Consider the following 23,632-nt stretch of genomic DNA (forward strand, 5'->3'; position numbering starts at 1 on the left):
CGGTCTCAGTGGTGAGACCTGGGCACACAGGTTGACAACCTTACCTTTGTCCACCATGTCTCCATAGTGGTAAGCAGAGCATTCTATATTGCTCATCTCATAAGGGCATTGCATCCAGAAAAAAAAGAAGTTATAACCTCTCTGTACTCTTCCCTCATCAGGCCAATAATTGAGTACAACGCCCCTTTCAGTATGTACCTTTCCAAGCACCTGCAGTAATTGGAGAGACCACATGGGTTCCTCGTAAGGAAATTTCAAGGTCTTCAGCATCTGTCCTATATGGAGCATCTGAAGTGACTGTCACTTTATTCTGTTTCATACAGACTATTCAGAGGCGATCTATGCCTTGCATATAAGGCAGTCTTTGACCCTACTTTATTGGAAATACTGCATATCTGCAAGTCAAATGGCACACAGGTTACTCACTTTAAAGACCTTAACCTGGTATGTGACATTAATAGAACCTGCTTGAGGGGCAGATTTGTCAATAGGAGGACACGTGTATGATTCCCAAGTACAAAACAAAGTCCAGAAGGCTAAGGATCTTTGTTTGGAAGTGTTTGCATAGGTATTTTATACCCTAAGCAGACTTCAAAGAATGAAGAAGAAGGTAAATGCAACATCTATTTTAAGAGTTTAATGAGTTGAAAGATTTTAAAAATTCCCTCAAAGTATTTTGTCAGAAATATTAGGTGAGGATATGGGTGGAACTAAGGCAATAATTCTTTTGAGCTGGGACACATGATCTTAATTGCCTAGATATAGCAAGGCCTTAAGTTTAATTCTGGTGGTTACTGAAAAGCAATTACTAGAAAATGGAAATCAAGATCTAAACCAACTCTACTTAGTGATGAATACCATAAAGGAGATAAAAGAACGGGAAGAGGGATCTTTAGAAAAGAGATGGAGCAAGTTATATAGAAATAAATGGAAATTGTGGGAACAGTACATGCAGGACAATGGTCAGGAGGAGGGGGAGTAAGGTGTAAGGGAAGGCAGAAATTCAGCAATTAATGTAATGTTGGACTGATAGTCACAAAGAAAAAAATTGTTTGACTTATAATGTATGTAAATGGAAAAAATGTTAATATGGTTTGTTTTCTGTTATTATATGTTTGCCAGTGTCTTAAGTGATAATTTAATAAGGGTGTTAAAAAATAGTGGGCATCCATCTTGAAGATTCCAGGTTTCAACAGTTTCTCCAAGTGATGCAGAAAAAGGGCAGAGGTTTAAAAATACCACCCCCCTCCCTCAGAGGAGATTGCTATAGGCATTCAGATTCACTTCCCAGACCTCCAGTGTGATCCCACTGTTGAAGGACATCTTTACGGATGCCACTAAGGTTACTTGGGACAAAGCAGACACAGTGGCCCTGGAACTCAGGAAAGCCAACTGTATATTCTCCCTGCTCAGAGATTATTCAGCGTAGTCAGCCACTTGAAAGCCAGACTCCACTGTGCAAACAGCAGACCTGCAGAGGACTTCAACCCCCTGGAGCCCTGACATGCATCCATTGAACAAGAAGTCCAAGAAGATGGACAAATTTGGAATATGCATGTTCACTTCCACTTTATCCCTGACCACCCTGGACTACCTGTTCCATGTGGTGTATTTCCAGTCCAAGGTAATGGATGAATTGCTGCATGTGGTCAAGGAGTAATTACAGAATGGGACCATGAAGAAAAGCTCATAGACCAAGCCTCTACCTCCCCAAGCATAATGAATCACATAGTCTGTCTTGTATAAGGCAGCAGAGGATTCCACCAGAGCTGTAGCTACAGACATTGGGATGTGCCAGCATGTGTGACTTGGGTTACTGAAATTGCAGAGGAGACCATGGCTACCATTATTAAATTCTCCCTTCACAGGACCTCTCCTTTTCAGGGATGAGTTTGCCAGAAGAAAATACCTGGACAGCTGTGGGCATTAAATTACTACTACTTGAGATTATTTTTCGTGGCAAAAAAAGGCAAAGGACTTCAGACTCGCCCTGGATATTGGTGGCTTCAATAAGTATGTTCTAAAAGAAAAATTCATAATGATTTCCATTCAAACCATTTTCCCATGCCTACCTTGAAGGAGACTGTGTGTGTTCTTTGGACCTCCACATGTTTACATAGATATAAAAATTGCCAAAGACTCCAGAAGGTTCCTGTGCTTCCACATAGGAGCCAATCATTACCAGTTCAGAAGCATGCCCTTCGATCTCTCAACAAACCCCAAGTGTTCAACAAGTGCATATCAGTTGTAGTAGCTCGCCAGAATCTGTGAGGACATAAAACTCTTCCCATAACTAAATGGTTAGCTTCTTGCTGTTTCTTCACCTGATAATGTGATCCAGCAAGAACACTGATCATACTGCACAGTCTTCTGAGCATCACAGTCAGTTTCCTCAAGTCACAGTTTACCTATACCCTGCGCATGACCTTCTTGGTGTGTACTTTTGATACCAAGGTATACAAAGCCTTCTTACTGGAAGAGAAACTTAAGACATAGTAAGCTGCCTTGCACCAGTTAACCAACTCCCAGAGAGACACAACAGGTCAAGTCCTCAAGATCTTGGGATATGTGGTCACAGCCAATAAGGGCACTTGCAAGAGTACCATGCAGTGTATACTTTGACTACAGCAGTGCCACAATGAACAGCATATGTCACAGTGAATCCTCTTCACAATCTCATGTAAGAAGTGCCTTGTTTGGTGGCTTTATACCCTCATCTTAATCAAAGACCTTCCTTTCCATAGCCTCTTTCCACATCATCCATCACAACAGATGCATATGGCCTAGGATGGAGGGGTACTTTCAAAGTAAGATGACCCAGGAATCCTGATCTCTCCATAGGTTCATAGGTAGGTACTAGGCTATCAGCCCTTGGGCCTATATAAGCCTAGCCAGAAAAGTTTCCTGGCTTTTGCCACCCAAGAAAATTATTTTCCTGTGCCCCTGTCGAGCAGAGCCGCAGAAGTTGATCCCCGGGGTGAATTTCCTATTTCCCATCCAATTGTCAAGATTTTTCTTAAAGAGGCTAATGAGGAGCTTTGTTTGACATGAATGGGTAGTCTGTTCCAGAGCTGGGAAGTCTCTGGGACAGGAAACTATCCCTCCAGCATGTTCCTTTTATTGTGGTAACAAGGTTTAGGTCCCTGGAGAATGTGGCTCAGAGAAACTGGGATTTCTTTAAGTGTAGCATGTCCAACAGATCTGGGTTTGACATGGCTTTGTATGTTAGGCAGAGGTCGCCAATGAGTAGGCAATATGCGACAGAGTAGAGATGGAGTTTTTTGAGACGGTCAGCTTATGGCATCTGTTTGAGGTGGGTAATCCTCTTAGTGAGGTATTTCTGAGCCCTTTCCAGTTGTTATAGATGTCTTGTAAGGTACATGCCAAACGAGGCGTTGTACTCTATAATGGGTCTGATGAGGGATGAGTAGAGTGGAACAGTGACCTCTTTTTTTTCTGGAGGAGAAACCCCTCTGTAAGGAGGTGTGCCATGTAGAAGGATTTTCTAACTACTGCGGCAATGTGATTATCAAAGGAGAGACTACTGTCCACCTGTGTCCCAAGGTCTCTTATCACACTTTCAGTGTTTAGTAGGCTACTGCCTATGTGGTAGTTCATGGGTCCACTGTTTTTCCCAAAGGGGATGACAATGCACTTCTTGGCATTGAGCTTGAGGCCATGACTTTGACACCAAGCATCAGTCTCAGTGAGGCCTCTTTGTAGAATGTCCACATCATTATGCAATTATGTTATGGCTCCTAGTTTGCAGTCATCTGTGAACTTCATTAGCCAAAGACCTGCCGTGTTAGCTTGGACTTCTGAGACGTAGATGCCAAACAGGAGAGGACCCAGGACTGAGCCCTGTGGTACTCCACTTCTCACTGGTCTAAAGTCGGATTTGCAGTCTGCTACTTTCACTGTGTGGGTTCTGTCAGTGAGCCAGTTGGCCACCCATCTTGTGACATAGGGATTTATGTCCATTTTAGTGAGTTTATCTATAGTTTCAATGTGGGGGATGGTGTTGAAAGCCTCAGCAAGGTCAAGATAGGCTGTGTGCACCACCTTACCCTCATTCACGGCTCTGGTGACTGCTTCAAAGAAGTCAATCAGGTTTAGGAGACATGATCTACCTTTTACAAACCCAAACTGACTGGGGTCCAGAGATTGGAGGTTACCTATGTCTTTGTTTATAAGCTCCAAATGATATGTTCCATGGTTTTGCAGACCAGGCTCGTCAGGCTAATGGGGTGGTGGTTCCTAGGGTCCATGGCAGCACCCCCTTTATGGAGTGGGATAACTGTCGCTGTGCACCATTCAGTTGGCACAAAGCCTGAAGTGAGGCTATGATTGAACATGGTACTTAGGTGTGGGGTGCCAGTTCGTTCTGCAGTTCATGTAGAATGCAGCCTGGGATGTTGTCTGGTCCCATGGATGCTGTGCTCTTTGCTTTGAAGAGTGCGGTCTTTACATATGCTTCCATGATTACAGTGGCTTTGCATTCTTCCAGTATAGATAAGGGCCCTTTGGGGGGTGAGGAGGGGTAAAGTTTGCACTGAACCTATCTGCCAGGATGTTGGCAATATCAGTTGGTTCTGTATATCTAGTGCCATTGTGCTGTAGCTCAGAGCAGATCTGATTGTTGCCATTGAGATTCTTGACATAGCTGTAGAATGCTTTGTGGTTGTCTTTAGAATCAGTGGCAATTTTATTTTCGTAACTAGCTTTGGAGGATTTTATGAGTGATCTCAGCTTCTTACTGAGGCTGACAAGGGAGTTCCTGCAATTAGGGAATTTTACTCTTTTTTTTTTTTTTGCAACAGCTTCTTCCTTCTATTGTAGATTTTATTTATGGTAGGGGGACTACCAGACTGGTTTCCAATTTTTGGAGGATAGTGTCTTGGTTCTTGTTGGGGATGGCACGATCCATGCACTCTCTTGTATGTGTTTATACAGTTCAGTTGTAAAGGATTCAGCAGTCGTACCTCTATTTTCCATCTGTATGGGTGTCGTGAAGTTTGCCACTTCTGTCTTAGAAGCATTTAGTTGGCTTTGGAGAAGTATTTTATGGTGGTTTCCTTAATGGGGGGTGGGAATGGGATATGGATGTCTAGGGTGATTAGCTTGTGGTCGGATCTGACCAGTGAGGGGTTGACCTCTGGTGTGGAACATCATTGCCCATATTGGTAATTCCCAGGTCCAGGATATTGCTGCCCCTGGTGAGGGTATGGACAAGATTATCCAGGGTGTTGTCCAGAAGTCTCAAAAACAGATCTGTGTTTTGGAACTGCATGCATTTCTGCTGTCCTTACAGACCTTTCAGACCCTCCATTTTTTTTTCTCCAAGTCTTTTCATGCAGGAAACAATGAAGGAGAGAGAGAAGGGAAAAGAGTAAATGAGATACGAGGTTGTGGTAGGTGAGGAGTAGGACGGAAGTGTTAGTAGGTAAGAGGCTGTACGCAAGGATATTTGGACTTAGAATAGTGTATGAAATTAATGAAGATGTTGAAAGCAAGTAATTTACAAATGTGTGTAAGTGAGGTCTTTAAGAGAATAGAAGATGTTTCAGGTACAGTTACAGGTGGATTTAATGTTTTAAAGACTAATGCCCTTGTCTGAAGAGAAGACTAAAACTTAAAGGTTCCTTTGTGATGAAACTTTAATTACATTTGGTAGAGACCAAGGGTGTATTACTTTTTGTCCTATTTCCCCTACAAAGGGAAAAAAAAATCCGCTGCTTAATTTGTGGATGATTTCACATCTCGGCAATGACCCATGTTTAAAAATGTTTCCAATCATTAGTAGGTGTTAAACAAAGATTAGAATAAAGGGTACTGTCCTATTATCTTGTCCTTGAGGGAAGTTGTAAAATCTCTTGCATTTTTTACACTACCTCTAATAGAGAAAATGATCAAGCAGGCAGAATGCTAAATCAAGAATTGAATTTGGACAGATGCGACAGGGAAGAATCCTGACCATGGAAGATTGTGGGGTATGGAGCCATGCATGAAGTGCACTGAGCATACTGCACTGCACAGATCTAGGGTACACAGCTGGTTGTGTGCACAAACTGTGACTTAATTCAAGGACACCATACAGACTTTTGTTCCTTATCATTTAGTACAGTATAGCAGACAGAACAGACTGCTTTTCAGGGAAATTGGGAAGGTTAGGGGCACGGGTGAAGGTTTAGATCCAAGACTAGTCTGAAGCAGAGCAGATCAGGCTTCCATGAACTACTGTGTGATAGGGAGATTGCAAGGACTGAAAGATCTGCTTGGTTGGGATGAATGGTAAACAAGAGTATAAGAAATGGACTGTGCTCCATTAGGGCTCATTATCGTCTCTTATAAACTCCAAGCCAAATAGACAGGGATCTACGTCCCTAGTGTGTGCCCAGGTAGGTGACTGTTGTGAGTCGAATTAACTCCTGACAGAAGTAAGTGGCACCTTCAGTGACAAGATGTTTATGGAGTGGTTCATACAAAAGTAGCACTGGCTTAATTTTTCTTATTCTGTATGGCATCTAACAAACTAGGCATAGTGACGACAACATTGCGGAAAAATAAACATAACATTTCTGCATTAGGTAATATTGTTCTTTTGATAAAATAGTTGCTTTTTCTACTTTAAATGAGTTTTTCACAATGTATCTTATTCCATAATGTGCTGTTTTGTATTTTTTTTAGTTCTTCCCCTGGAGTGGTGATAACAGCTTCTTTATTAAAGGTGATAAGGATTCCATTGCAATTGGTGGAGGAAGGTAAGTAAAAGTTTTACATATACAGTAATATAGAGCAAATAGTGTTCGAATAGTGGCAGTACACACATAGACAAAGACCTTAGCATACAGAATGTGTGATCCTAAATGCAAAGTATTGACATGAAGATATTGACAATGTGCATAATTGTAGAGAGCGTGTAGTTAGTTTGTAGTCAAAAATAGAAGCATGAACGTATATAATTTTAACAAAACTGCCGCTTTCTTGGCATTCATTAAATATAATGCCTCCTTTGGCATGTATCTGTCCAGACACATGCAACAGTTGGAACACCCATAGAGATACCTTACTTAAATGATACAAGACCTAAGGACCGACTAAAAGCCTTGTCACTATACGCTGTATTGTACAGAATTAGATGGCCAATGCCTGGCATACAAGGCGCCAATCCATTACTGATGGATTTACTTCACATCATCAAGTCAAACTGCATCTAAATTACTCAGTCTAGGGGTCTAAACCTCTTCTACAACATCAACAGAACTGTTTGGAGGGACAGATATATATCTCATAGAGGATACAGCTGCTTTGGAACAGACTCCCCATCCACATAAAACAAAGTTCATCCCTGTCCATTTTCAAGCGCAGATTAGATCTATGGATGGTAAACAGAAAATTTATGCCAGGACTACCCCTCTACTACTGATGCATGCTTTATCCCATGCAGGTGTCCCCTTGAATTATCTATGGTATGATCCTGGTTATTCTCATTAGGGATAGTAAATTACTATAGATCATGGGATGGGTAAGGCTTACCTGTAACCAAATGGGGTAGGTTATTTTCAGCACAAAAAGGGAAATTGGCTAGGCTTAAAATGGCTTGCAAGGGCAGCTAGCCTAGTACTTGACTATAAACCTATCAGAGGATAATGGTTCTGAGATACTCTTAACGTGTGTTAACCGAAGTATGCATTTTTTACTGATTGAATATAATAAGCATGCATTTACATACAAATATAGATAGGTAAAAATATTTTTATAATTAAATACAGACCCATTTTATTGCATGCTGCCAAACGTTGTGTTGCAAATAATTGCACTACAGTGACTGCAAATGTACACTACACAACTTATATTTGCAGTCTGCCTAAACCACTACATAAAACATACCTGAAATAAAACAAAAACAAACACAATTCTGTATTTAATGCACTGCAACTGCATTCACATTTTAAGTGGGGATTCCCCTACACCCCCAACTTATGTATAGACTCCACGGTTGCACAACCATAACCAAAAGGAATTCACCAGTAATCCCAGTCGACTGTAGCATAATACAATTAATGTAAGCAATGACTCTTTGTACAGGAATATCTGCATATGACAAAATGACTCAACAACCAGCTATAATTATATATATATATGGATGTGTGTGTGTTTGTGTGCACATGCATATGTTTGTGTTAAATGGAATATGTAGGGATCTCATGAAAGACAAATGAAACATCCTAACATCTTGTACTGTATTTTAAGGGACTGGTCTCATGAGAGTAGTTGATTTTAGGCTAGATGGGGCCATTTTGTTTTAGGTGTAAGTGTCTATATTTTGTATATGCAGTGTGTAAAATTTATCTTTTAGTGAGTATATAAATATTGCAGGTTTCAGATAAATTTCATAACTTGAATGATGCACTTTTAACATCCCAGCTGAAAGAAAGAGCCAGTAGAACTATCTACTCTAACCCCAGTGACACCCCCCCCCATGCCACTCAGAGATTGTGATGGTAAGCTTTACCTGTTGCCATAGAGTCACAGCTCCCCAACATAAAGCCAGAGGACCCCTCACAGCTAGTGATGCTGCACAAGCAATCCACACTATTCTGTCAGAGAAAGCACCTAGTTCAGATTGTATAAATATCATACATACACCAGCAGCCTCTGGTCTCTCCAGTTTTAATTTCCTTATTTAACCACATAGCAGTATCTGGAGACACCCCAAGAACTGTTAAAAACAGCCAGTCATTTCAGGTATCTTAGCATCTGGTTAGATCTGCAGCTAAACTTCCAATACCATGTAGAAATCGCAAAAGCAAATATAAAGAAACTCCTGTCTTAAGCAGAGAAAATATCCCATTTGCTGTCTCAACCAGGCAGAATAGTAATGGGAAAAGGACTCATTATATCTCAACTTGAAATATGGACTTGTAATAATTTCAACTGTCTCTAAAAAACAACTCTGTTTCTCTGCAGACTGTCTCCAAAGCCATTCAACAGTTCATCATGATTGTGTCCCATGGAGAACACTGTTCTATTCTTTAAAAAGTTAATTGGCTACCAGTTCAGCATAGAAGCAGACTACTGCTAAGCTCTTTTATCTACAAACCATGCAATTGCCAGATGACTTTCCCAGCATAAGTGACTACATCCTTATAGCACTTATTTATTTTATTTTTATTGTTTGTTTGTTTTTTTTTTTTCCTTTATTAACCAAGTAACTTACTGGACACATGTCCCTTTGCAGAGGTGACCCAAGAGCACTGCTTGGTTAAGTGACTTGCTCAGAGTCACACATTAGAGAAATAGAGGTGGAATAAGTCAAACCCTGCACTTTTGACAACAGGAAACAGCTTGTTAACAGCTCATATCTTTAATCATCTGCACAAGCTACCAAATTGACCTCTCTGTTTCCAATTATAAAGAAATTCATCTTTGAAGTGGCTTTGTGTGCCAACTTCTAACATAGAATATCATAGCCCACATACTACACAATTGTGTAAGAACTCCAATCACTTTCACAGATGAAAGTTTTGCAAAAGCCCTATATCATTTTAACAACTAAGTATCTACATTTCTTTTCCACTCATCCTACTCATATGTTACCTTACTCCACCCACCCTATTTTTTCACCTTTTCCCTTTTTTTTTTTTTTTTTTTTTTTTTTACTCTTGACGTCTTTTCTTTTTTCTTCTGACTTGACCCACTCTTCTCTTCCTTGACTAGCTCAAGATTCAGAACTTTTTACTACCTCTAATTTGTAAATAACATAGGTGTTGCATTATCTGAGCATTATAATGTATGGCATACTTACATCAACAGTTGTGTTTTTCGGCTTATCCTGGTTAGGGGTTGCCACATCGGAATTCCAGTCCGCTAATGTTTGGTAGTGGATTTTTACATGCCGAGTTACCAGCCCTGACACACAACCTTCAACGAAGGCACGCCCATTCATGCATGCCTCCACACAGAAGACGCTCTAGCTGAGAATCGAACGGGACAACGTCTTGCTGTGAGGCGACAACGCTACCGCAGCACCCCTACAGCGGGATACTTACATCAACAGTGTAGTCTAATATTCAACTGACTGACTGTATACAACCAATAATTTGATTATGTTATTACCTTTCAACAAAATGAAAGAGTAATGTAATATGTAATGTTATGTTGTCCTTCTCACCTTCATTCATTGTTGGATGGGTTTGGAACAGAGAATCGGTTCCGATTCAGCATATACTAAAACTTGAGAGTTTCCACCAGTTCGAGGCTATACCCTATCCCATCATGCCTTGGGAAGATTACCCAGATATCGTTTGCCGCTAAACAAGATCAGGTGCTTCCTACTAGGCTCCAGGCTAAGTGGAATCATTTTCTTCATTTATAGAATTTTTTGCTCTAAATATTTAGTGTGTGTTGGATAATTTGAATTAATATGTTAGACACAAGCCTTTCCAGGTCTGTTGTGATTTTTTTTTTTGTATTGTTTGTGGCTGGCTGTTGTCTTTCGCTAGGCCATTTATCTTTTCACCCTATCCCGGTCTCAAACTCGATTAAGTTAGAGTTTTTTAGGGTCTTTTTTTTTTTTTTTTTTTTTTTTTTTTAAAAGATCTTGCTTATCTTATCTTCAGGATCTTTGGTCCCGACTACCACTCCAACATTTTTGGTTCCATTGTCTGTTGAGGGGTCTAGGGGCTGACACTCCCCTGTTGGGTCTGGGGAGGAGAGTCGAGTTGGACAATTGTCTGACCCAAATCTACCTCTTGGGGCTTCAGTGCAGATGAGCTTGGCGCCTACATTGGCCTCAGAGTCCACCACCTTGGTTCGGGGAGGGAGTATTCTGGTTCCTTGGAGCCGGGCCATGGTGCTTTTGAGCTCATTAGGAGAATGCTGTCGCCCCAAACATCTCCACTCTCAGATCCAAACACTCTTCTCTCAAAAGCACCAAAGTCTGTCTCTCTACCATCTCTCCCTCCCAAGCGTGGAGACCCAAAGTCTCAGGACGACCCACTGGATGATACCATCTCCTCTGAAACCACTCCTGAGTTACCCCTCTGAAGAGGTTGCTCAGAAGAGGTTATGTAAGAGGAAATATCTAGACTCACCAGAGGAGTCCATCACTTCAGACATGGACTTCGATTCAGAAGGGTCCCCATTGTCACCCTCTGAGGATGTCTCCTTTGTGGACATCCTAGAGGTCCTTAAGCAGAGAGGTGGATGGAAGTCCACCAACCCTTCTGAGGATGAATCTGTGTACCTGGAGGCTTTCGGGTCTTGCCCCTCCACGTCTTGGGTGACTCTGCCTTTTGACCAGCTCCTGAATGTAGTCAGTCGGAAGGCATGGGGCTCTCCAGAGTCTGTGAAACCCATTCTGAGGAGACCAAATAAATTTATTACAGTGCCCTCTGATAAAGAGTTCCTCACAAAAGGTGTTCCAGTAGATGCTATGGTGGTGGCGGCAGCCACCAAAAAGGAATTGTCTGAGACTTCCTCATCTGTCCATCCACCAAATAAAGAATCTTGCACAAGGGACAGATACAGAAAGCGTATGTTTTCATCAGCTTCCTTCACCCTTAGGTCGCTGAACTATTTCACCCATTTTACTAGGCTTCAGAGGGATCTCCTGAAAGATCTAGGTGATACCCTCCAAGGTTCTGCAGCTGTGGGAGTTTCAGACAAGGTGACCTGTCAGCTTTCCACCTTAAATTCCATGGTAAACTCCTCCATGTGACTTATCTCTTAAGATGATGGAGTGAGTAGTGCAGCAGGTACAGGAACCTCCTTAAGGAGGCATTCCTGGATGCACTTATGCGAGTTTGCAGAGCCCTTCAAGTCTTCCTTTATCAATGCCCCATTGGACGGCTCATCCTTGTTTGGGCCAAAAGTGAAAAAGACTCTGACCAGGTACAAGCAAGAGGGAAAGACTCTTTCTGCAGTTGGAGTCCATTTTTCCCTTCCTACCAGGCCTTACCCCAAAGGCCAGAAGGGGGTAAAAATGTGGTTCCACAAGTCGCAGACCGCCTTTCCGGATGCACATGATGATTCTTCCCCCAGGGGCAGAGGGAGAAATAACAATGTAAGATGCTGACCACACAGCAGAGGCAGTCTGTAAAATTAGGGCGACAGGGATACATTCCTTGATAGGCCCTTTCAGTGCTCCTGAAAGGAAGCCCATCTATCCACCTCTGGAGGAAGTCGGGGGTCGCTTGTCACTGTGCCCAAATGCCAGACTAAAAATAAGACAAATGGATACAAGCAATCATATCCAGGGGCTACTGGATCCCTTTTTCCTCTCTCCCTTTAGAAGGAAGATCAGTCCTGGATGTTCCACCCAGTCAAAGGGACCAAGCAATGCTAGAGGTACAAAGGTTGCTAGAAAAAAAAGAGTCATTCAAAACGTCCCAGCAGACCAAATTGGATCCAGAACTTACTCAAGGTTCTTTAGTTCCAAAAAAACAGGACTGGAGGCTCATTCTGGATCTCAGCAGGCTAAACAAGTCCATAAGAAAGTCAGTGTTCCAGATGGTGACACTGCAGTCAATACTCCACTTTCTGGGGAAAGACAATTGGATGTGCTCAGTAGATCTTCAGGATGTGTACTGCCATATAAAGATGGACAGGCAATCCAGGAGTCATTTATGCTTTCGGCTGGGAGCCAGTCATTGCCAATTCCGAGCTCTTCCCTTTGGTCTCATTACAGCCCCCCAGAGTGTTTGCCAAATGCATGGCAGTAGTCATGGCTCACTTGAGGCATCTAGGAGTCTGGGTGTTTCCGTACTTGGACGACCAGCTCCTAACCATCACCACTGAGCATCTTCTAACCAGAGCGAGAGACACCACTATCCACCTTTGCTCTCAACTAGGCATCACGATAAACTTTGAAAAGTCTGCCTTGTTGCCATCACAGCATATATTTATAGGAGCAGACTTAAACACAAGAGACATGTTAGCCAAACTTCCTCCTGACAGGGTACAAACACTATGTCAACAAGTAAAGAACCTTCTTACAAAGAAGAAAGTACAAGCGAAGGTTGTTCTGAAGATTTTTTAGGTACCGTGATTGCAGCAATGACCTTGGTACCAGTCGCTCATCTGCACATGAGAATTCTCCACTGGCTACTTTTCACCCAATGGTCCATGCAGGAGTTACCCATGTCCCACAAGATTATCATAATGGAATTCTGCAAGAAGGATCTGTGCTGCTGGCTTTATTCTACTCAGCTGGATTTGGGCAGACTGTTCATTCCCCCGCAACCAATAGCTACAGTGACCATGGAAGCTAACCAGATAGGATGGGGGGGCATTATCTGGGGAAGACTGTTCAAGAGTTTGGCAGGAATATGAGAACCACTTGGATATCAATGTCCTAGAGATGAGAGTGGTGCTTTTGGCGTTGCAAGCATTCCACAACTCCCTTCCACTAGGAATGATTGCAATCCAGGCAGACAATATGTCAGTGATGTGGCATATAAACAAACAAGGAGGAACCAGGTCTTACCCCCTGTGTCGAGATTCTCAAAGAGTATGGCAGTGGGCAGTCTCTTCCCAATGCATTCTAATAGAAATGCATTTCTTGGGAAATCTAACGTGATAACAGACAAGCTCAACAGAGCTATTCTGCCTCATGAGTGGTCCCTGAAACAGGAAATTGTGGAGCAGATTTTTCACCAGTGGTGCCAGCCTTGCTGTGACCTTTTTGCCACATCCATGAATGCCAAATGCAGCAGCTACTTTGCCCTGATCCCCCCTCCGGGGGAGTCACCAAGGGATGCACTTGTACATAATTGGCCCCGGGGTCTTCTTTATGCTTTCCTTTGATTCCCAACGTCCTTCAGAAAGCCAACACATTGTGAAGCAGGTTCATACTTATCGCCCCATACTGGCCTCATCAGATTTGGTTCCCCTTCCTATGGCCCCATCTACAAGAGGAGCCATGGGTTCTGGACCCAGTTCCAGACCTCCTGACTCATCCATCAGGGATGCTCCATCCATCAATCCAAACCCTCAAACTGACAGCTTGGCTGCTCCACTTCCACTCCTAGCCAGTCTTCCGAATATTTCTCCCGCTGTGAAACGTATTCTGATCTCATCCCATAAGATGACAACTAGAAAGCTTTATGCTAGCAAATGGAAAAGGTTTTCCTGTTGGGCTCTCAACAATCACATTGATCCTTTCATAGCTCCCGTCAAATCTATTTTAGACTCCTTATTAACATTTTTCAATGAAGGTGCAGCAGCGGCTATCATACAAGTTCAATTGGCTGCTATATCAAACTACCAGATTGGTGAAATGGGATTCAAAATCATGTCCCATAGACTGTGCAATACCTTTTTGAGAGGTACTTTCTTGCTAAGGCCTCCAGTAAAAAAAACACCAGCTCCTTGGGTCCTCAATTTGGTGTTGTCCACTCTAATCCTTCCTCCCTTTGAACCTACATCATCTTGTCATCTGAAGTTTCTAACGTGGAAAGCTATCTTCTTAGTAGCCATCAAGTCTGCCAGGAGGGTAGCAGAGCTCCAAACATTATCAATACATCCCCCCATTTGATTTTCCACAAGGATATAATGTCCCTGAGAACTAATCCATCTTTTCTTCCCGAGGTATGTTCTGAGACTAATTTAAATCAATCCATTGAATTACCAGTGTTCTTCCCAAACTATGTCAACAAGACAGAATACAAATTCCATCAACTGGATGTACAGACAATTAAGTTTCTACCTGGACAGAACAAAGAAACTCAGAAAATCAGACCCAACTGTTTGTATCTTTCTCAGATATAAAAAAGGGTGCCCCAATATCTAAAGTCAGGCTTTCAAAATGGCTTACTCACTGCATAACCTTCTCATGCACATCTCAAAATAGAGAATTTCCAGGGAAGATAAAAGGTCATTCTTCAAGGGCTGTTGCAACCTCTTCAGGCTTTCAGGCAAAACTACCCGTAGATTTGATTTGTGCTGCAGCTACATGGGTAAAGCCTCATACCTTTACTACTCATTACAAAGTGGATTTGGTCTTCAGGAACAGAGCTTCCTTTGGATCCACTGTTCTGAAGAGTATTTTCCCTTGAGCCACCCAAGAAAGAAAGTGCTAGGGACACTGTCCCATCCAGCAATAAATGAAGGTGAGATAAGGACAACATAACATTAAGAAGTTATGTACTCACCATAACATTCTATGTTTGTTGTCCGTGTTGCCTTCATTCTTGTGTCCCACCCTCCTTCCCCCAGCCTTCATTCCTGGAGGATCGAGAGATCAAGCAAAAATTGGAAATTCATGTTCTCTGTTTCTCTTCCTTGGCTCCTTTACTGGACAGGGGTTTATGTTGGAACTACTAGTTTAGGATTTGCAAACAAGATCTGGGTAATCTTCTCAAGGCATGATGGGATAGGAAGGTATAGCCTTGAGCCAGTGGAAGCTCTCAAGCTTTAGTATAGACCAATTTGGAACAGAGAATCTGTTCCGAACCCATCCAGCAATGAATGAAGGTGAGATGGACAACAAACATGGAATGTTATGGTAAGTACATAACTTCTTATTACTTGTAATTTCTTCATTTTTATTTCCCAAGGCTGAACCAGAAAATGGACCTGACATCTGTGCTCTAACCCAGTTAAAGTAAAATAAAATAAAATTATCTGGTCTCTTTTGTGGTTAAGTTGAGCTATTGTTACTAAATTTTATGCATACCATCACCCTTGAAAAAATTTACAGGAACATATGACCCACTCTTGTCGAAACTATTACACAAGCTCTTTATTATATGTTTCTTTATTAGCAATGTCAGGGGCACAGCAGGCAGGACACTTGCATTTGATGCATACGTATGAGGGTTCTATTCCCACACCAGGTTGATTGATTGCTGGCATTGCAGTGTAGCATAAGGAGGAGATGCTGCACTCCTAAGTGTGTCATCCTTCAGATATATGTATACATACACAATTATTTTGATTCATTTTCATACTTTTACACCAAAACTTGTGATTTTATATCAGCCCCACTCCTTTTTACATAACCATAATCTAATCTTCTTTAAGTGGCAATGCCCATTTTCCATTAAACATAATTTAATTAATTTTTTCATTCTGCGTGACCCAAATTACATAGAAAATGTTCTTATCGAAGTCTGACTTCAAGTTCTTGTATTTTCATAATATTTCCATAATATCCATATTCAATCACGTCCATCTTTATATCTTCATATTTTTTTTACTCTTTCAAAAAAGATTTCTGTACATGATTTATATCACAATTTTTAGCTCAATCATATTAAAAAAATGTTCTGTTTCTTCTTCCCGACAATATAAACATATTCTCTCTTCCTATTTTATAAATCATAGTTGTCTTAACAGGTAATTTCTTTATTCTCACCCCCCCCCCAAAAAAAAAACCCTAGACTTTCAACATTGTTTACACCACCTATTTCTTTCTTTAATTGCTTTAATCTTTGCTTCTAAAACATTCAGCTTCATGAATTCTTATTTTCCACATTCTTATGTTTTGTTCATGGTTCTCTATTTCTTCATTTACATATTCTCTTGTTCTTATGTCTTATATTTTCCCACGTTCCTTGTGTTTGCATTTTGATATAATTGTCAATAGTTTTCATTGTTTTAGTTTAACCATTTCAGTATCTTATATAAATTTAATGAAGTAGTATATACTATTGGATTTATCAAACCCAATTCTCCATTTTCCTTATCTATGTGTAAACCCCCCCATTTAATAGGATTCAGTCTTCATCCCCATACAAAGCAAAAATTGTTTGTTATAACAGTGTTTCATATCCTCTAGGGATCACGATGACACTAGACAAATATGCTATCTTTGCCAGTAACACTGAATTAATAAGATACACATTTTTCTTATACATTTGTCTGTATGTTTTCCTTAATATACAAATATCCTTTAATTATTAGATCCCATCCTTTCTTATGATCTTCTTTATCAAAATTTATCCCTAAAACAAATATTTATTTTATAGAAAATTGAATACTTCTATTTTAATGGTGTCACCCAGTCCTTACTTTTTCTTTATTGAGCATCATACCTCTTTCTCTTAAACTTTCAGCTAAATAAATAAATAACGTCGGTCATCCATCCTTTATTTTTAATATCATTTGCATAAGACATCATGACTGAAAATTCAACTTACGTTTGAATTTTATAACTTGCATTTTTCATTTTCTGATTTACATCTCTAACTCCCATGTTCATAACCAAAGCGAATACATTACTGTTCATTTGACACCCTTGCCTTATACCATTATTCATATCTACCTCTTTACTTATCCATCCATTAATTAAAATACTTATTTTATTATTCTCATAAGCTGTTACACACACTTGCTCACTTTCTACAAAATGTCATGCTGTATAGAATCAAATGCCTTTATTAATGACACCTAGCACAAGTTTTGCATTATCCTTCTTTCTGTTCATATCTATAATTTCTCCCACTATAATTAATAATTCTAGGTATCCTCTTCGCTTGCACCATATAATGTATTGCATCTCACCTTTGAATCATTTTTGTATTATTTTCATAAACATTTTATAGTCTGTATTTAAATTTATTGATTTCCATTTTTTTATCTTCTTTTTCTTCATTTTTTCATATAAATTTTAATATTCCTCTACACAATTCCTTATATTTCATTCCATCATTCAACCATTCATTAAATATACATATTAAACAACTTTTCTACCATCCTTCTAAATTTTTATACATTTCAAACTCAATGCAATCTGGACTTGATAATGATTCTACATTTAACTGTTTCAGTACCTTTTCTACATTTAACTGTTTCAGTACCTTTTCTAATTCATATAAAGTAATCTCTTTAACAAATTCTCTATTTTTCCTCAGATTTCTTTTTACTTCCCATTCCTTTATATCTTGTCTGTCTTTTAATTAAACATTTTTCTACATAACTAAAATTTCCATAATTTGTTGCTGACTTTTTGTTACCTTCTTTATCTTTCATTATACTATTATCCTCTTTTTCTATTTTAATTAAATAAAAGGAAACTTCTTTTTTTCCTTGTACAAAATATTTTTGTTTATACAATAGTTCTCTAATGCTCTCATAATTTTCCTATAAATCTATTTTTCTTTCTCATAATAACCTCTTTTTTTTCCAAATTATTTATTAGTTATGTATGCATTTTAGCATATTCCTCTTTTTTCTTCTTTTGTCTCTATTTTTCTACAATAAATAACTATGTTTATATTTTCTTTTGAAAGCAACCCACCATTCTGACCTGTTGCCATATAATACTCTGATAATAATAATGTGATAATTCCATATTTGTGTAATGTCTTTCTTTCCTTTTTCATTCCATTCTTTTTCATTTATTCTTTTTATACCTCTTCCTATCTTTATATACTCTTCATTATAATGTATTTCTACCCATATTGCCAAATGATCTGAAAAACCTGTGATGTTAATTTCTTGTTCATATTCCTTCTGATACCAAAAAAAAAAGTCTTTCTCAGCTTTTAACGTACATCTCCTAGAAGTCCATGCTGTTTGTTCTATATAACTAACTTTCCACATTTTGTTTGGAACATCTTTTTACATCTTTTCCTCTTTTCTTTGTATTCCTCCTTTAGTCACAATTAAAATGTCCTGTAATTATTATAGCAATGTTAACAAAAACATCATCCAGTGCTTTTTGAAATAAATTCTCCCTCTCCTTACTACGTACATGTAGATATTTAGCAATAACTCGATACACTTTTCCTCGCCACCTCAAATCTATGTTCTTCCCATTTTTACTAGTATAACATCCAACATTTGAATTATTCTACAAAGAATTGCTATTCCTGAGCACTGGTCATTCCCTGTATTCCATATTCTTTCCCCATCATATAATTTTTTGTGTCTGTAGTCTTTCTTCCTGTATCAAACTTAATAGCTTACAAAATAGTTATATCCATGTCACATTTATTACACCACTCTAAAAACTAAAAATGCTATTTTCTAATATTATTGTTCATACTATTAACATTCACCGAAAGAATCATTAAATTACTTTTCTCTATTTCTTACTTCAGAAAATATCATCATATAGTAATCCCTTATAAGAAAAGCTTCATCCATTCGTTTTCTTTTTTTTTATATTAATAGCTTTAAATTTTATTTTTCTATCCTTTACTCTTCAACTAGTGGAAGTATTTCTTCCTCTTACCATTTCCAGCTTATGCCCTCTTTGTCACTAATTTCTGATTATCTCTCTCATTCCTCTCTTATTTTCTTTTGCAGCATTTCCCTTATTTATACAGTTTCATCTATTTCTGTCTCCCCCTCAGTCCTTTCTTTCCCTTGATTTGTAGCACTTAACTCATCCTGTTTTCCTTGACAGTCTATTCATAAATTCCCCTTTTTACATGTATAAAATTCAAGTTCACATTCTTTTGCTTCATGCCCTGTTTTACTATATATATAAAACATTTTTTCTTGTCACATTTATTAATTAAATGTCCTTCTTTTTGACAAAAATAACAAGTCTTTGGCTGCCGCCAACATCCCCGTTACCGGAAACATTTATGATACTTGGAATATGTACAGTTTTATTCATTTCCATTTTCAGAATAGCATTATATGCACCAGTCCATAAACCCCTATTCCTCATAAACTTTTGATATGTTTATTATTTCTTTGCATGCATTTTTTTAAATGTTCCTTTTAAGTCTGTCTCCTTCCATTCAGAATTGTATGTGTACTTACTTTTTCATGTCTCAAAAAGATATCCTTATTGCATATTCATTCCAAGGATTGTCATTCTGTCTTTTTTCATATTCACACAGAAATCTTTCCTTGGCTTGCACAATCTCAAAAAATGTCATAAAATGGCTCTTTGCTAATTAGAATAAATGCTGTTACATCTTGGATCTTTGTTTTCAATGGCAAAATAACATTGTCGTTTACCTCATATATATTTAACTCCTTTTCCTTTTTACTCTGTATCCTTAGTACAAATTTTCTTTTTGTGATGTCTTCTCTTTTCTTCTCTCCCTCCTTCCAATATAACTGCTGCTGCCTCAGCAGAAATCTTTTTTTCTCTGTTTCCTTCCATCTTTTCCACCCCCTTCATTTATCTTCTTCATTATGTCACCCCAGGAAACCTCATTTTCTTGCTCACTCTGGTTTATTAAGTCCTGTAATAAATCATTCTGCACCCCTCTTGACTGAAGGGTTGTAATCACATACGTCTCTACTGCTGCTTCATCAGTTTGTTCAAACAGCCCCTTCTGAAATGCATCCTCTGAATCCTCCATAGCATCACATATTATTTCTGAGCTGGCATTCACCTCCACTTTCTGCTGATGTTCCATCATGAGCACCATCCTCCCAGCTGCCTCTGTTCTAGGAACAGAGCGTGCATGTGTATTTGCGTTCTAACAGCAGCACAAACACAGACTGTAAGTAGGAGAAGTTCCCAGATATCCTGTCTAAACTTCCCTAGTAATGTAAATACCATTTTGTGTCTCCACTGAAAAGATGCTACTAGCCTAGTGGGCCTAACCAGGTCAACAGAGGATCAATAAAAAATAAGTAGTACTAGCGAACTAAGTATGTGGACTAGTCAAACTTGACTCTTTTCAACCATGACTCAAGCTCATATGTGCTGAAAGACAATAGAATAAATAATATGATGTGAATATACAGGTGAATTGAAACATTACACAAATGATCAATGCAGTATACATCCTAGCAAAAAGAAACAATTTAATGCAATATAAACTGAGGTAGCTGTTAGCAATATATACAAAACATACTAAAAGGAAGATTGTCAGGTTGATCTGAGCAAGTTATGGAAAGGTTTTCATAAAGGAAATGATAGATGAACCAAAGGAGATTAAACAGTTTTCAAAACAAGTGGAAGACTCCATAAAAAACAATGTTTGGTATCTACTTCTCTGAAGTGCAGGCTAACACAGAAGGTCTTTGGCTAATGAAGTTCGCAGATGACTGCAAACTAGGAGCCATAATCGAAACTCCTAATGATGTGGAAATCCTACAAAAGGGTCTCACTGAGACAGATGCCTGGTGTCAAAGCCATGGCCTCAAGCTCAGTGCCAAAAAGTGCATTGTCATCCCCTTTGGTAAAAACTCTGTACCCATGAACTACAACATAGGTGGTTGTATACTTAACACCGAAAGTGTGATAAGAGACCTTGGGACGCAGGTGGACAGTAGTCTCTCCTTTGATAATCATATTGCCACAGTAGTCAGGAAATCCTACTATGTGTTGCACCTAATCACAAAAGGTTTCTCATCAAAAAAAAAAAAAAAGAGGTCATTGTTCCCCTCTACTCATCACTCATTAGACCCATTATACAGTACAACTCTCCTTTTGGCATGTACCTCACAAGACATCTACAACAACTGGAAAGGCCGCAGAAATACCTCACAAAGAGGATTACCAGCCTCAAACAGATGCCCTATGCAGACCATCTCAAAAAACTCCAGCTTTACTCCATTGCATATCGCCTACTCAGAGGTGATCTCTGCCTAACTACAAAGCTACGTCAAACCCGGAGCTGTTGGACATGCTCCACTTAAAGAAAATCCCAATCCCTCCGAGCTACGTGCTCTAGAGACCTAAACCTTGTCACCACAATAAACAGAACATGCTGGAGGGATAGATTCCTGTCCCAGAGACTTCCCATACTTTGGAATAAACTACCTATCTATATCAAGCAAAGCTCCTCATTAGCACTCTTCAAGAAAAATCTTGATGATTGGATGGGAAATAGGAAATTCACCCCGGGGATCACCTCTGTGGCTCTGCTCGACAGTGGCACAGGAAAATAATTTTCTTGGGTGGCAAAAGCCAGGGTGCCTTTTTGGCTGGGCTTGTATAGGCCCCAGGGCCAATAGCCTAGTACCTACCTATGAACCTAGGAACCTATGTACTAGGGGCATTGAATGAGAATGCTACTAAAAAAGGGTACAGGTGTATAAGGGCAGGGATATAGTATAATCAGAACATGAGTAGCATTTCATTGGCACCTTAAAATTGAAATCAGTAAATACTAGACGGAAAATAGCTGTTTAATTAATATATATATCTTCTTCTTCTTCTTTTGGCTTTTCTTGGTTAGGGGGCACCACAGTGGAACTCCGGTCCACTAATGATTGGCAGTAGATTTTTATGGTGCTGAGGTGCCAGCCCGATGCCCAACCTTCAACGAAAGCACGCCCATTCACGCATGTCTTTCGAACGCCAATCTACCGCGGTGGGGACATGCAGACCCCACACAGAATAACATGTTTTTATATATATATATATATATATATATATATATATATGTCAAAATTTAACTTAAAAATGAAAGTTTATATTTAATTGAAATGGGGGAATCCATACTGAATGCTGTCTGATGAAAGTCCCTGTTTTCAAATTGCAATTTGTTTTTTTGTTTTTTTTTTTTGTTTTGATTCTGGTAAAGTTACTAAGATGATGCAGAAGGGAGGTGGAAAGAAGTACATGAATGATGCAAACTAATAGTATTGTATAAAATCTGTTATGGTAATGTAAGTGCTGATTAGGAATGCTTACAAAATTAATGAGATAAGTATGTTGACTGAAAGGAGACTAGACTGCAAGATTCACAAAAATACTGCACTGGAAATGCTGACTGAGTGAAATTTGTTGAATAAAAGTGATTGGTATAATTGAAATGTGAAACATGCATACTGGGATGTATTTTAGAATACTTGAGATATTTAACTACCACTGAGAAAATAACTACACTGCATTTCATTTTCTTGTTATATTTGTCCAAACTGCCATGTTTAACAATACAAGGATGCTTTGGAAATAAAGTATTGCAGGCAAGAATGCAGTGATTTTTTAATCGCTGATGTTCGTCATTCTCATTGCTGTAGTAGAGCACCTGGACAGCTTCAAAAGGCTCTATCACCCTCCCACACAATCACTCTGGCTGTCTATAGGCTAATCCATTTTGGAGAGAACTATAAAAGCAGCCAGAGTGACTAAAAATCTTCAGTACTTTCTTGCAGCCTTTTTCTCCTCCTGTCCCAACACAATCTGTCCTGGTAGACTCAGATTTCACTTGTGGTACAGTTTCTATGGGGGTAAAAGTGCAAAGTCTATGGAAGAATTTGTACAGACAAAGACACATAATGTCAAGGAAATGCTGCCTATAATTCACGCCATAAAAGCTGTACATCATCTTTGGAACCAAACCATCTTCTGTTGATTGCAGACAATATCACGGTGATGTGGTGCTTAAACAAAGGGCGTACCAGATCATGCCCTCTGTGCCAGCTAGAAATGATAGCATAGGGGTTAGCACTTCAGCACTCCCTTACCCTTCAGGCTTCTTACATACTGTCAGAGTAAATTATATTACATCAAACTTGGCAGATCCTGGACAGACCGTCACAAGTGGAAGCTCAATCCAGAAGTATTAAAGGAATTGATCCAGATGCAGGGTATCCCTCACGTATATCTGTTTTCCCCCTTTCAAAACCAAGAACTAGACAAATTCTGTTCAAGAAATCCTTGCAACCAAGACTGGAGAACAGACACTCATTTGCTCCCCTGTTGGGGATGTTCCTGTATGCTTTTACACCTTTTCCAATGACAAACGAGATGCATCTGAAA

At 39.4% G+C, this 23,632-nt stretch overlaps 1 protein-coding gene across 2 annotated transcripts in view; it reads left to right on the top strand.

Moving 5' to 3' along the window:
* Window positions 1-23,632, top strand: part of LOC122792322 (nuclear receptor coactivator 7-like) — a 1,388,015-nt gene that overhangs the window by 1,359,829 nt on the left and 4,554 nt on the right. For both annotated transcript variants that reach the window (XM_044060116.1, XM_044060117.1), the window contains one exon: window positions 6,688-6,761. In XM_044060116.1, the coding sequence (XP_043916051.1) occupies window positions 6,688-6,761 (74 nt within the window). The remainder of the gene's footprint in view (window positions 1-6,687; window positions 6,762-23,632) is intronic.

This window comes from Protopterus annectens, chromosome 1.part2, assembly GCF_019279795.1.
Source record: "Protopterus annectens isolate FY-2018-M chromosome 1.part2, PAN1.0, whole genome shotgun sequence".
Classification (NCBI taxonomy): Eukaryota; Metazoa; Chordata; order Ceratodontiformes; family Protopteridae; genus Protopterus; species Protopterus annectens.